The sequence below is a fragment of the Fulmarus glacialis genome, unplaced genomic scaffold (genome assembly GCF_000690835.1).
Source record: "Fulmarus glacialis isolate BGI_N327 unplaced genomic scaffold, ASM69083v1 scaffold23639, whole genome shotgun sequence".
NCBI lineage: Eukaryota > Metazoa > Chordata > Aves > Procellariiformes > Procellariidae > Fulmarus > Fulmarus glacialis.
Window position 1 is genome coordinate 14,511 of NW_009235523.1, and position 14,739 is coordinate 29,249.

General features: G+C 35.2%; 1 protein-coding gene across 1 annotated transcript; it reads left to right on the forward strand.

The window, feature by feature from the left end:
• The first annotated feature begins 340 nt into the window (after window positions 1–340).
• On the forward strand, window positions 341–13,659 carry NT5C3A (5'-nucleotidase, cytosolic IIIA). The gene is made up of 10 exons (XM_009586064.1): window positions 341–454; window positions 836–942; window positions 7,969–8,067; window positions 8,516–8,585; window positions 9,293–9,339; window positions 9,738–9,823; window positions 10,084–10,173; window positions 11,448–11,610; window positions 12,072–12,272; window positions 13,036–13,659. Exons 2-10 carry the CDS (start codon window positions 841–843, stop codon window positions 13,135–13,137), a joined length of 960 nt encoding a protein of 319 aa, XP_009584359.1. The 5' UTR covers window positions 341–454; window positions 836–840; the 3' UTR covers window positions 13,138–13,659.
• The last annotated feature ends 1,080 nt before the right edge of the window (window positions 13,660–14,739 follow it).

Sequence of the window (14,739 nt, forward strand, 5' to 3'; positions counted from 1 at the left end):
CTCCCTTGTAAACGTTAATGAGACCAGGTCAATGAGCTATGAGAAATTCGTGGCACTCTGCAACAGCAAATCCTAAAATACTTGAAAAGATTTTGTAAAAGGGTTAAAAAGTAACAAAGTAGCAATCTTCTACTTTGAAAAACAAGTGCCTTCCTCTGTTAGAGCAGTCCAAATTTGCCTGCTGCATCCATGAAAGCCGTTCATTCAGTGAAGGTCAGAGGTTTTGTTGTTGGTATACCAGCTGATCATCTGTAAGCCTGTCAGGCTGTATTGCTGAGCATAACAAACTGCTGTGCATTGCTGATGTGCGTCACAGGACCCTGGGGTTTTGCACGGGGATTAGTCAGGCTGTATTTGGAAACGCCCTCAACTGCACTTTGTGCTGCTATATTAGTGTTTCTCAAGCAAGAGGAATTTTCTTTTGCTTCTGCAGCTGCTCCTGCAAAACCCTGTGGTAAGTGTGCACAGCTTCTGTCAACAGTACTGACTCTGTCTTCTGCCTGCATTTTTAAGCCAGGGTTATGAGCTGAGGCATTACTTACAGTTGTTTATTGTAACAAATTGTATTTTTTTTTTTAAAAATTGATAGCACAGAATTGGCAACATCATTGAAGGAATAAATATATTTACCAGTTTTTATTGAATAGGTTAATTCAACTTAAACGTTCCTTTACTTTTAAATACATATCAGAGTAGTCTTAAGTGTGGGTATTTTCAGAGTGACATAGCTATGTACCATGCATGTCTGCTTTTATTTCTAAAAAGCAGGAATAGCAAAGATCACATAATATAGCAGACCAATTCTTAAAAGGATTTGGTTGGTTTTTGTTGGCAGCCTGTATGCAAGCCCTGCATCTCTGGACTCTGCTTGCCACCTATGCTGTTGCAGTAGGACAAAATCAAGGACAGAAGAATCAGGAGTGCCCTAAGCTCAACGCACAGGTACTCTCCTTTAAAAGCACAAGAGGAAACGCTTTTGTCATGTTTTCTGTGAACGCTCTCTCTCCGGATTTTTTATATGTTTTTTTTTTTCCAAACGAAATATCAGAATCCAGCACGTTAAGTGTGAACAGATGTAAATAATTAAACAAAATAAAACAGGAAAAATTCTTTTTAGTACGCATCCTATTCCATTTCTTAAAATAGCTTAGGTAGTGAAGCCGCTTCCAGTTCTTTCATATAAGCTGTGCTAGGTATCTAGTTTTGCAGCATGTTATCAAGCAACTGTGAAGATACTCAATGTTCTGTTTCGTTTCCATAACATTTGCCTGTTTACTTTTTAAATAAGTAGTCCTAAGGCTATTTCTTGGCAAAACTACCAAGTGGTTTTGGTAATTTGGTAATTACTAGTTACTAAGGATTTCTTACCATATTTGAGTTTACATCATATGAATATAAAACATACTATGTTTTTGGTTTTTGTAATTATAAATTAATAAATATCTGTCCTGAGCTCAGGTTATGCTAGTGGACTGCACAATCACTAGTGCAATTCTCCTGCCTAGCTGCACATAATGGAGTGACTGATATGACTACACTCGTATCCAGTAGCTTTTAATGTTCCTGTCTAAAAGCTAAGCCTACTAACAGCTGGGACTGTTAGAGAAACCTCTGTGGCACTCATGGACCAAAATTCAAATTGTCTGAATTAAAGCCAAAACTTGGTTTATACATATATGAGCATATGAGCACATGTAGCTATATATGAGCGTATATAGATGGAGGAAAAGATATGCACACACTCCCATTCTGTGGTTTTTGTTATGCCTCCCCCACTTCTTGCAACTCATACATTGCAAATAGCAGAAGTTACATGAAGAAGCTTGCTGCATGCTTTTCAAAATTTTTTTGGTAAGCTTTGTTTTCTAGAGTAAGTAGATGAAAGTAATGTTCTGTAATAATATCAAAAAGAAAAAGGGAATGGAAAATAAGATGTAAATGTAAATTAAGGAATGTGCCCCTTTTCTTTATAATTTTGCCAAACTGTTACTTTCTGCCACCAAGAACACTGAAACCAATTTTCTGTAGCTTGCCAGGGTATCAAATTTCACAGCTATCACTGATGCCATGCCCTGCCTTTTTTGGTACATGTCCATAAGTAAGTATATGTGATAGCTGGTCTCAGACCTTGGAATTGAGCATTTGCAGTTCCCAAAATAAATGTCCTTTATTCTTGGTTTATACTCTTTTACCTGGAAGCTGTCACCATAGACTAGAAATAAAATTTACAAATAATTGAATGCTATCCATTTTATCACTTTGATTTGCATTTTCCTTGTTCAGAAATAACATTAATAGTTCCCTCACCTTGTCAGCCCACCCCGGTGTGTCCTCTGTATGAAAAGTTAATAGATTTGGAACCTAGTCTAGTCTAAGGCAGGTTTGCCAACAAAGTAGAAAAAAAGAAATTGCATCATAATTGAAATTCACATACTGTCAATAGTATTATGGCTAGTTCTTATTCATTGTCTTATCACTTTTATGACATTATGGTCATCTGAAATTTTGTGGAATATTTTTAATATGTTTGTAAGTGTGAGAACAGTCCTTATTTTTCAGAATTACTGATACCTTACAAAGTACTCTACCAATCATTGAGAATTATAGAGAAGTTCCCTTAAAATTTTATTCACCCATAATGCCGGGTGTTTTCTTAGCAGTGATTTTTGGGAGGCATCCATACTAGATTAGTCTTTGTAAAATAAGAAAACTTTGTATTTGCCAAGTAGTGTAGGCTTACAGGATATCGGTATTAAAATACTTGCCCCATTTTTTTATGTCCTTGGTCAAAGCATTACTGAGCAGACTTATGATTATAACCTCTTATATTTTTAGTTATTACTAGTAATATTTCAGGCTGTGTATCTGGATTTGATTGTGAAATGAGCCATATCTCCATGTAGTTAAGATAGCAAGTCATTCATCAGCTCATCCTTCTCAACTTAAAATTACAGATAGTGAAAACAGCAGAAGGTCCACAGTCATCCTTTATATGAAGTTTCTTGGTATTAGCTACTCTTCTCTTGGACATTATTTTTTAATATTTTCTATTTTTTTTTTTTTGATCCTAGGGACTTAGGTCGTTGTTTTACTGTGTAGCACAGTAAAGAACTACTCTACCTCCAGCACTCGGTAAAGTTCAGTATAATTTTAACTCCGGAGTATGACATTACATCTTGTGCACACAATCAGTTATTAATTCCCTAGGATACCTGGTTGGAAATGCCTACTACAGCATCTGTGAATTCACTTAGATACCTGCCTTTCATTTTAGTGATTATCACCAACTCTTGTTTAATAATCCAACTGACGCAGCATGTGCTTAGATATACACTATCTCAGATACTAAGAAAACAATATATATAAGCAGCACCCAGATACAACATAAAAGCAGCTGTTTGCACTCTTGCTATCCAATTGTGTATAAGAAACTTCGTTTCAAAACTAGAATTCAGTATGTTCTTTACAGTAAATACTTTTCTTCTTCATTTAACCCAGCTACACAGATGCATGTCTTATGCACTAAATAAACTTGTAATTTTCAGAACTATCCTTGTTGTAAATGACCCATTCTGTGGTTTGTAGGACTGGGGGATTTCCAAACCTGCGTGAATCCATTACTGTTCATTCATCAAGGTATGACTATAACATTGTTAGCTACAAAAGAATTTCCTACATTCTTATTCCAGTTACCTGCTATCACAAACAAGCACATCTTTTTTTCCTTTTCGTAAATCAAATTAAGGTCAACCTTTAAAATAACCTTTTTCAGTTTTGTTCTCCTTGCTTTTCTTTGAAAGCTCCTTAAAAAAATGTCAGAGACTAGAAACTTGAATGTAGTTGTAGCCAGTGTAAATGCCAACCACAAATTATCTTTGGGAGTTTTCATGTTTTAACATGTGTTTTAAAAGAGATACCGGTCTCTGAGCTATTTCAGTAACATATAGATGTCCTTGGTAAGAAAGCAAAACTCTTCTTACGCTTTTATGAAATGACAGAATACATAGGGGCACTTAAGTGATTCAGTACTTTCAGATGTCACAAAGAAATATGAATTCCTTTTCCTGTGCTTATATAGTTTTAGTCCTGTAAACTAAATAAGAAGCTCCTTGCTCTGAAAAGCTTTCTTGCCTTTGTTAGTTGCTGTGGAGTATTTTATTTGGTTGTTTCTCCATATGTGTTCTTCCCAGTCAACTAGTGCATCAGAATTTTGGACCTTTTGTGTATACTAAGTTGACTCCTAGAGCTCTCTTAACAATTCATAGAAAGACAAATTTTATCAAATTGACTGAACTTTTCTTACTAGCATTTTTTCACTCTTTGTTCTTTCATCTGTCTTACCGGTTCTTTCCAACTTGAATCTGCTTGTCTCTTTCAACTCTGAAGAATAGCAAATACGTAACAAAAAACCAACAGCTAGACTGGGCAGAAGTGTAGACATTGAAGAGACAGTTTGCCAGAAAACTGGTGACTGCTTATTAGACAATTTCATTTACTTCTAATATAATAATGATAAAGCCTAAATAAAAGAATTGCTATGTAACGTTCAGTTGCAAATATGAATACAAGGAACTAGGGATGGAGACAGTGGCTATTTTGACTAACCATATTTGTCTGAGGCTTTATCAGATGCTATATCCGTGATGAAGACTTGGTTTTGCCTATGGAAGTGCCTGTGAGACTGAAATTGTCTGGGTTATACGCACTGCAGAACACTTTTCCCCCTCCCCAACTTAAAATACTCCTCAACTGACTTCAATTCTTATGTAAAAATGAAAAATGTATTAGAAATAAATGAACCTTAAAAACTGATCTTGAGTAGGAGTATCAGTTTACAACATCAAAGCAGGAAGCTTTCATCATACTCAAAATCTTAAGCAATGTCTTGTTTAACATCATCTACTGAAGTGTTTACTAAGGAGGTTTTCCTCAGGTTGTTTCAAAAACTTACGAAAGGCTTCAGTCTGAAATAAAACAGTAGTAAGCAATTCACCTTTCCTTATAACATCTCTCCCTCTGATCTCTCCATCTCCCCCAACATCTGTTCTGTTTAAATCAGTTATATTGAGGAGTCTGTTGCTTATAAGTAAACGAAATAATGTTTGAACTACTTACAAAACGACATATTTAGATTTTACTTTGTTTAATTTCTGCATTCCAAGTTTAAAAATATATATATAATTTGCCTCCTGAAAGTTAAAGGAATTAGATTAGTCAATTTACACTGAAAAAATTACAAAACAGAGTCAAATTGCTTTATCTTTCATTATAGAGAAAAAACGCTGTATACCCACCAAACCAAGTGGTAAGGTTACTTTTGTTTACCAGCATGTATAACATACAAAAGAAATACCATAAAACACCTTTAAAGAGTTGCACATTGTTAATGTTTTATTTTGTGAAGGTAGATCAGTTGACATACTTCTGCTGATAATTGTGAATAAACATCTATAAATGCTTTGTAGATGTATTTCTCAAAAGATTAGGGAATTCTTTAACGGATATTTTTCAGGAATTTTTTTTTTTTAAACACTGATTAGCTTTCTTAGTGATTCCCAGTTTGGGATGTAGCTGATAGCTGGAAGCCAATCCTAATGTACTCTTTTTGAATTTGCTGTGCTAATAACAGTAACAAGGCACTGCAACTGCATAGAGAACAACTATCTTGGTTTAGGAGGTACCATTTTTACCAAAAATGTCTTTGCCATAGGATGGCAAAGGAAAACCTTAACTCTTCCAAACTGAGTGAAATGAATCCAGTTTTTTCTTTATGAGGCTTCTAAAGCAAAGAAGTAGTAAATACCCCGTCATGACTTAAGAATTTTTGGCAAGATATTCTGGTATAGGTGAAACTTTTTGGATGGGTGGAAAACCTTGGAAAATTATCAGACACTCAGAATTAGGGTTTTAGAAGGATTTATATTTTCTGTTTTCATTAGTGTCTTGGAGGATATCAGCCAGAAAGTAGCAGTTGCTTACTGGGGATTAGAATTATTTGTTATATTGAAAAATAGGAGCACTGATGTGGCAGAAAAGATACAATCCAGCAAGACTAAATGTAAAATTTAGCACATTGTGCAACTACCTGTTTCTGCCTAGGCATAATTTTGAAGAATATTTGGTCGTTACCAACTGAATTTGAATCATTATCATCATATTGTTGCTAATAAAGTAAGCGTATTCAAATGTATATGCAAAGATATTATCTGAAGACATGGGCCAAAGTAGCCCTTCAGCTGAGGCCTGAAAAGAGCAGAGCAGAAAGGTTATACCCACAGTTATGCATGCTGTGTTTCAAGAACAATATGGTTCAAATGGATGGGCCAGGGCAACATCAAGAATTGTCAGAGGTTTAGAGAACTGTGCTCTGCAAAAGAAAAATTAAAGAAATTGGGGTTCTTTAGTTCAGGAAGAAGGGAAAAATATCCATGAGCACCTGTGAAAAAGAGTAATTTCCTCCAAGTTGAATGACCTAAAATTAAAGTAAGGAAGGTTAAGCAGAGATTAAGCAAACTTTTCTGAACATAAAGATAGTTGAGCACTAAAATACATGGTTGAGGAAAGTGAGGAATATGTGAGTGACGGTTTTGAAGAATGGGTTAGACAAGTATCTGCTGAGAATGATGTAGCTGTAATAGTTTGCTCCTACCTGAGGAAAGAGAGGACTAGAGCCGATATTTAAAGGTACCTCCAGCTCCTTCTTTTCCCTGATACATAAGTGTCTTTTCCGTTACAAATGCATGTGTTAGCAAGACTTCAAAACGTCATCTTTTTCTTAAATGATAACCTAATTGCAATTGGACTTGAAGTTGGTTGTCACTAATAAACAAAAGACTTAGTAGCATCAAGAGCAGGAAGAAAGTGTGTTGTATGACTTCCTAACAAGTGGTGATAGGAGAACTCTGGTTCCAGAAATGTGTCTGGAAATAGAAGCTGCTTTTTTTTTTTTTTCTGATTAGCTCATTGCAGCAAAGATGTACAAGGTATAAGAAAAGGAAAGCTGAATGGTCAGAATGTGAAAAATGTAATTCCTAGCTCTTCATCATCTCTGACATTCTATACGCAGAAAATAAAATTTACTACTCGTAAATGCCCGTGTAGACAGATTGCAAATGTCTGATGTCTTTGCTTTAGAAAGAGTCCATACATGATTATAAAGGAAGGAAATATGTACTAAATTTTGAAATTTCTGTCAATAAGTAGTTCTTTTACCATTTCTGCAAGGTTGAAGAGAAACTTTTAGAGTAAGCAAAGGCTTGGGGGGGAGGGTGTTGTTTGGGAAGGGATGGGGGTTTTGTGGAGCTTTTTTTCTTTTTTACCAAATTCAACATTTATCATAATATTCAAGAAATACTCTTCATTCAGAAGGAATATGTGGTGTGATAGCATGTGTTATTTCAAAAGTGTGCAGTAAAATAGGTAACGGGAAATGATTGATGGACTGGCTAGGGAGCAGGAATTACTATATGGCCTTGTTGTATTGGAGTACTCAGCTGACACATGCAGCATTCTCAACAAAACAACGGGTGTCTAAAATCAGCCTGTCTTCATCTATGTTGAAATTTCAAGGGCATATTAATTGCACAAAGAGCTAGTTTTAAAGTTCACCATCTCCCAGTAACATACTTGAACCACAAGGTGATCCCATATGTCGTGTGTCTAGTATCTGCCTTATTTCCTACAAATACAATTATCTTTTCTGTGTCAGCTTATTGAATAATTTGATATTAGGAAAGGAAATGAAAACAGGTGTTGAAAGCAAACAGAACTGTATGCAGTCATCAGTTAATACATCCAGAGTATTTTCTGTTTCTTCTTACTCTTAACTTGCCTTCTTGTCCTGAGCATGTCTTGGCGTCACGTGAAACTGTTTATAGATGCAGAGCTTCCGATCTGATGGATAGCAGGTATTACCTAGTAAGTTTTCCTCTGTAAGTATATTTCTGTCTTTGTTCTTACTCTTCATAGATGCCAGAATTTCAGAAGAAGACTGTCCATATTAAGGACCCAGGGAGAGTAGAGGAGATTATTTGTGGCCTCATCAAAGGTGGAGCTGCCAAACTTCAGGTAAAGATAGTAGAAGATGTAACCAGTTTGGAATGAAAGCAATCATGTGATTGTTGCTCTATGCCAAAAAAAAATTAAGAATATAAATATATATATATAACAGAAGTCAGCCTTCAAGAAATCTCTAAAACTTAGACGTCTGTTAACTCTTTTAATAGCCCTTGTTGATTCAGCTGTAGTTCAGCCAGACACTAGTTAAGTAAATGATATAAACATATAAGCTTAGTGATTTCAGGAAATATTCTGACCAAAGGAATTAGAAAAACAGTTTTGTTAGGAAAAAAGTTCTTATAGAATATTCTGGCTTACATTACAATAAAATAGGGAGATTTCGGTGACACATATGCTACTCAGCTGCAACTATTGTTGATCATTCAGAATTTCTAGCCATTCTTTATTTTGTCCCTCCATGTTGTAAGACAGTTTTGCTTTTTCTTTCCTTAAATAGATTATTACAGATTTTGATATGACATTAAGTAGATTTTCCTACAATGGAAAAAGATGTCCAACTTGTCATAGTGAGTACTTTTTTTTTTTTTAAAATACAGATTGGTTTGTTCAGTCCTTTTAGTTTTTCCTAGATTTTAATTTTCTATCCAATTTATTCCCTAATATGTGAGATTTTATATTGTTACCTAACCTGTACATCCTAATGAAGAAGTATTCTAGTGACTGTCTATATGTGTTTTTATATATATATATTTTAATCACAATCTGTGTGAATTAAAATAAGTTGTCATTCACAATTAAAACATTAAGTTCTGAACTATAAGATGTTAGTGACTAGATATGGTAGGGTTGACTTATTTTTTAAGAGCCCGTAATAGTCCTGACGCCTGCAAGAACCAGATAGTAAACTCCTCAGGATTCTTGACGTTTTTATCCTGTAGCCTTTTAGAACAAACAAAGAGAATCCATTTACTAATGAAGTGGGAATCCTAAAACACATAGGATGCCTCATGATGATTTCAGAAACAGTTAAATCTCAAGAAACAGATAAGAGAGCTTGTAATTGACCTTTTAATTCAGAGATGAGGGGAAGGACAGTAATACATCTTCATGCTCATGAAGAAAAACGTGCCTTTTACTGGTTGCTGGTAAGAAAAATTCTGAGGAAACATAGTGGTATGTCATCAACATTGTCATCTATGCCATTTACAGTGTTGTAGAGCAAAGTAAAAGAAATACACCATCTTGTTTAACACTTTTTTTTCACTCCCTCCAGACATCATTGATAACTCTAAGCTCATCACAGAGGAATGTCGGAAAAAGGTAAACAGAAAACCTACTAGCTGTTGGTTTGTTGTACAGACAACTGTTATTATTCCCTGGCTATACTGTGTGTTGAATTACGCAGCGTGACAAGACGAGGGATACTTTCAAATCCTTAAAGCTCTCTGAGCTTTCTCACTGACTGCAAGACATCCCATCACTAATAGAAGTGAGAAGAAATATTTGTATTCTTGATAGTAGCATGTAGTTCAGTTTAACAGCATCCACTTTTTCTTCTTAGATATATTTACAAGTTAACTCTTTGTTCAAAGAGCATTTCAGATTCCATTTTATCTAAATAATGTAATCAGAATGAAGAAAGTTATTTTGATTGGTTAGATCAAATACCAAGTGTTATTTTAGAAAAATACATTAAACATCTGGTTTTTTCCCTTCAGTTATTGCAGCTGAAAGAAACGTATTATGCTATTGAAATTGATCCAGCCCTCACTATTGAAGAAAAATATCCATATATGGTAGAATGGTAAGAGATGCCTCCCATCTTCAAATTGTACTAAGATTAGATTTAATAAGTTTTTAAAAGGAAATTAATGGCAGTAACTAGGTTTTAGCTAAGACATTAACTGAATTAATCTGTCTGAGTGTTGTGCAACAATTGGTTTTGCTTTGCTGTTAACTCGAATGATCAAGAATTAACCATACAGGATGCTTTTCATCATGAGATTTAATGAAAGGTGAATCTTAATACGTCAATTTCAACCCATTTTTTTGTTTATATTCTAGGTACAATAAATCTCATGCACTACTCATTGAACAAGGCTTGCAAAAGGATAAATTTACAGAAATTGTGAGGGAATCTGATGTTATGCTGAAGTAAGTTCCTTTTGATTTGAGCAATACTGTTTCAGAACATTTTCTATAGATTCTTAATGTGTGTTTTCAGGGGAAAAACAAACAAACAAAAACATTCCTGAGAATGTGACACTGTAATCTTGGAACATAGTGAGCTCTTCATGCCCCCATTTTATTCATATTTTGTAGCTAAATGCTTACAACGATTGTATACACTAGAGATCTAAAAAAAAAAAAAATTGGAAAAAAGTTTGAGTCCCATCCCTACAAACTTCATTTCTGTAGACTTTCATCCTCTTGAAATTGCACTGGTGCCTCTTTTTTGTGAGGGGAATGTAGAGTTCAACTTTGTTCCTTTGAAAAACACTCCCTAGAATAGTTTTATCTGAGATAAAAATGCAGTGCCTTGAGGAATATGTTTCATATGTTATATTAAATACTGTTTTTCCTTTATGGCTAAAGGCAAGTTTAAAAGCCAGCAAAATCCTTGCTTGAAATGTGCTGTGGCTCCCATCTCTTTTAAAGTGTCTCCAAAATTTTCTGTAAATTTTGGACTACTGAAACAAGACGTTAAGACTTAATTTGTAGAAGTGTTTGTTTAGCATACTGACTAAATTCTTGTCTTTTGCAAAACAGACAAGCACACCGTCTCTGTCTGTTTGAAAGCCTAAGTCCATATGGACTGAATCTTCATTCACAGGCTACAATTCCCTCAAAAATTTTTATCATCATAATTTTTTTAGAAAATGTAAAATTCTACCAATCAATGTCTGTGTGGAGAAGGTGTATAGAGATAATATTATCTTGTTCCTGGAATACTATACATAGTTTTGATTGGGTACTGAAAACTAAAAAGCTTTCAGGAAAGAATTTCAAAACAAAATATGGTAATAACCCTATAGAAAGTCAAATATTTAAGCAAGGACAATTGAAAGGAAATGTACAGCCTCATAGTAGCTAGAGAGAGTTCTACTAGTTGCTTACTTTTTCTGGGGTGTTTGCGGAGGTGGAACTGTTTTTAAGTCTTTAAAACATGAATAGATATTTGGGGGGAAAAAATTATACAGATCAAGACTAAATAGCTTGATGCAAGAGTTTCTTGCCAAAACTATGTGCCTTGTGTTAGGTTGATGGTTCTTGCTAACCTGAAAAGGTGAGTTAAAGGAAATAAAGTGAAATGCTCAGGGAAAATTAATTTTCTTTTCCAAAGATTATGTGAATGTCTTCTGAAAACTCTGACTTTTCTTGGCTTTCTTTATTTAAGATTTGATTTGTATTTACATCCTGTCTTACAGAGAAGGATATGAGAACTTCTTTGATAAGCTCAGTGAGCATAATATTCCTGTGTTCATATTTTCTGCTGGGATTGGGGACATTCTTGAGGAAGTTATCCACCAGGCTGGGGTCTACCATTCTAATGTCAAAGTGGTTTCCAATTTCATGGATTTTGATGAAAATGTACGTATGAAATAACACATTCTTATCAAACATGACTGTTTGTGGTATTTAGTAGCTATTAATATATACTACAAGATGAACATTTTAATGCAATAGATGTAGCCATCTACCCTGCCATACAGAAAATGAGAATTGCATACTCGGCACTCTCCCAGGCAAAAAACAAGCAGAGGATAACAGTTCAAACACTGCTAGCGTGGTGTGACCATTCATTTCCTTTAACGACAACCTCACTCTCAGCCCAGTACAGCGCTACTCCTCCTCCAAGCAGGGAGAATCGCTGTCTGTCTAGTCTTAACAATGCTATTACAGTCATTACGTTATTTAACAGTAATTTATCTTATTCATCAGTAGAGATTACATAGTTCAATGTTAGTTCAAGAGTGATATCACCTATTTCATCCTAGATTCTATCTTGTCTATATGATACTAGAAATAACTTCAGTGGGTTTTTTTAATAGGGAATATTAAAAGGATTTAAAGGAGAATTGATTCATGTTTACAACAAACATGATGGTGCCTTGAAGAATACAGAGTACTTCAAACAACTAAAAGACAACAGTAATATCATACTGCTGGGCGATTCCCAAGGAGACTTGAGTATGGCAGATGGAGTAGCAAATGTTGAACACATTCTTAAGATCGGCTATCTCAATGATAAAGTAAGTAGCCTTATAACCTTTTGAACTTTGAGTGAAATACAGTAAGTTAGAAACAGGTTCATTATAATAAGCTTCAGATATCAAACCAAGTGTTTGGTCCATATTTGTTTTGAGATTTCAAACGTTTTTCATGGATTTCTTGACTCGAGTTTTTTTCCTAACCCATAAGCTACAAAAACACAAATGTAAATTGCTTTAGGTTTTGTACTGAACTACTTCCAAAAAGGTATTCTGTTCAGAAGTAAAATTCAGAGGCTAGAGAAATTAATTGTTTTAAATTCCTGTGGCTCCTCCCCCTCCTTTCAATACTGGATTAATAATTGAGCAAAATTATAATATTCCAAATAACAAGTTTAGGCAGTGTCTCTTTTTTTTTTTTTTTTTTTTTTTTTTTGAGGAGACACAGAACTACTTGTTTGCTAAGTTATAATGCACATCCCTTTGCATTCAGGAGAGAGAAAACTCCAGTGTTCTATTTCTCTCTTCCTTTCGGGAAGCTGAGGAAGTAGTCTTTCTTTCAGTATCTTTGTGTGTTTGATCCTGGAAAAAACGTGAGGTATTATATCCTGGAATGCACACACAGCTATGTCGGCTACTCCTACTCTGTCATCCTGTGGAATTCACTCATAGGAGCAATACATATTTGCATGGCTCATTCCCTGAATTTGGTGGAAAGACTGGGCAATATTTTAATGACAAAGTGTCTTTCAATAAATAATTCTAAAACTAAGTGGGTCTTTCTCTTTATCCCTTCTGCAATTAGGTAGATGAGCTTTTGGAAAAATATATGGACTCTTATGATATTGTCTTGGTGAAAGATGAATCCCTGGAAGTTGCCAACTCCATCCTACAGAAAATCCTGTAAATTGCAGTCTCAAGTCACTCCATTCCTTCCAGGAGGCAATTGGACAGAAGAGCACACGTGTGCTATCTTAGATGTGTTTATTACTCATTTACGGAACTGTTTAATTTAATTTAAGACTTTTATCTTCATTTTGGTATTTTGAAATATATATGGTATCCATTGTCAAGTAGAAGCTCCTTTTACTGCTCTTATGCTGTTCTTTATTGTCTCACACTCCTATTATAATAGATTTCAATTGGATTTATAGATGCGATAAACTGCTGCTGATGGGATACTATGGTTCACTGTCTTTTAATCAGGCATTTCAGAGGAGCATTTTAGAAAATATGGCTATTTTGTAAAATTGAAGATGTAAACGTTCTGTGAATAAGCAGTGTGTGTGTTTGTGTTGCCTTTTCCTCTTTCAGAGAAGATACTTCAGTCTCAGCTCTGCTTTGAAGGATCTTACTCATACGGTACAGACTTTCACAGAAGTTTTTCATACATATATTTTTCTTCAGTAAAAATGCTTTATTCACCCAATTCAGGCAAAGTGTTTCTTCTTAATAGATTTTTGTATCATTACAAAATATTCTACATCCTTACTGTTTCTTTATCCTCTGTGGAATGGGAAGAATGTTTTAAGTTAGTATATCGGAGGTAAAGTTTCTCATCTTTGTAACAAGAGATAGTTTCACAAGCTAATAGTACACAGCCATAACTTCAGCCCCTTTTCAGATCTTATTTTGTGTACTACTCCATTTCTAACCTGCTGTTTCACATCAAAGCTAGCATGGCTTGTCTAAAATAGTTTCTCTTGGAATTCTCAGTGAGCTGCTCTGGGCACAGAAAATCATAACAAAGCTAGATCTTAATCTTGGATTTTGAAAGCAGACTTACCCATCTTGCAAAATCAAGTTTTCTTGCTACCAGCCCCATGCCTCAGAAAGACTCAAGGAACACCTCTCCGGACTGGCTTTAGGTCACATTCCCACTCTCTGCAAATTGTAAGCACAAGTATCAGTAGAGCATCTAGCTCTTCTAGCTTTGTTATGCAAGTCCTCTCTGTTTAAACACCTACTGAATCTTCATAGATTCATAGAATAGTTTGGGTTGGAAGGGACCTCTAAAGGTCATCTAGTCCAACCCCCCTGCAATAATCAGGGACATCTTCAACTAGATCAGGTTGCTCAGAGCCCCATCCAGCCTGACCTTCAATGTTTCCAGGGATGGGGCATCTACCACCTCCCTGGGCAACATGTTGCAGCGTTTCACCGCCCTCATTGTAAAAAATTTCTTCAGAAAGTATTTCCCCTGTACTGAACATATTACAGTATCTCTCAGCATCACGTACAGAATGATATAGCTTACTGTAGCCGCAGCTTTGGAAACTTACTCTGATACGTTGTTATGACCCTGGTCCTAAGAGGTCTCAGCTGTACTAGCTCTATTCATTAACAAAATAGAGGCAATCGTCAACTTCCCTAACATGCAATACAGTCATTGTTCCCCTTTTTGCTGTCTTTTATACACAGCAGGAACTGTGCCATCTTCCATTCCCTGAGGAATTGTAATGAAAATATAGGAGAGCCTAGATCTGCATTCTCTCCCACCAACAAGTAA

Bases quoted from the DNA above. Each gene is read 5' to 3' on its own strand.
- NT5C3A (XM_009586064.1), top strand. From the start codon at position 841: ATGCAAGCCCTGCATCTCTGGACTCTGCTTGCCACCTATGCTGTTGCA. The intron at 8,586-9,292 runs GTGAGTACTTTT...CACTCCCTCCAG, and splicing joins AAGATGTCCAACTTGTCATA to ACATCATTGATAACTCTAAG. The intron at 11,611-12,071 runs GTACGTATGAAA...TTTTTTTAATAG, and splicing joins TCATGGATTTTGATGAAAAT to GGAATATTAAAAGGATTTAA.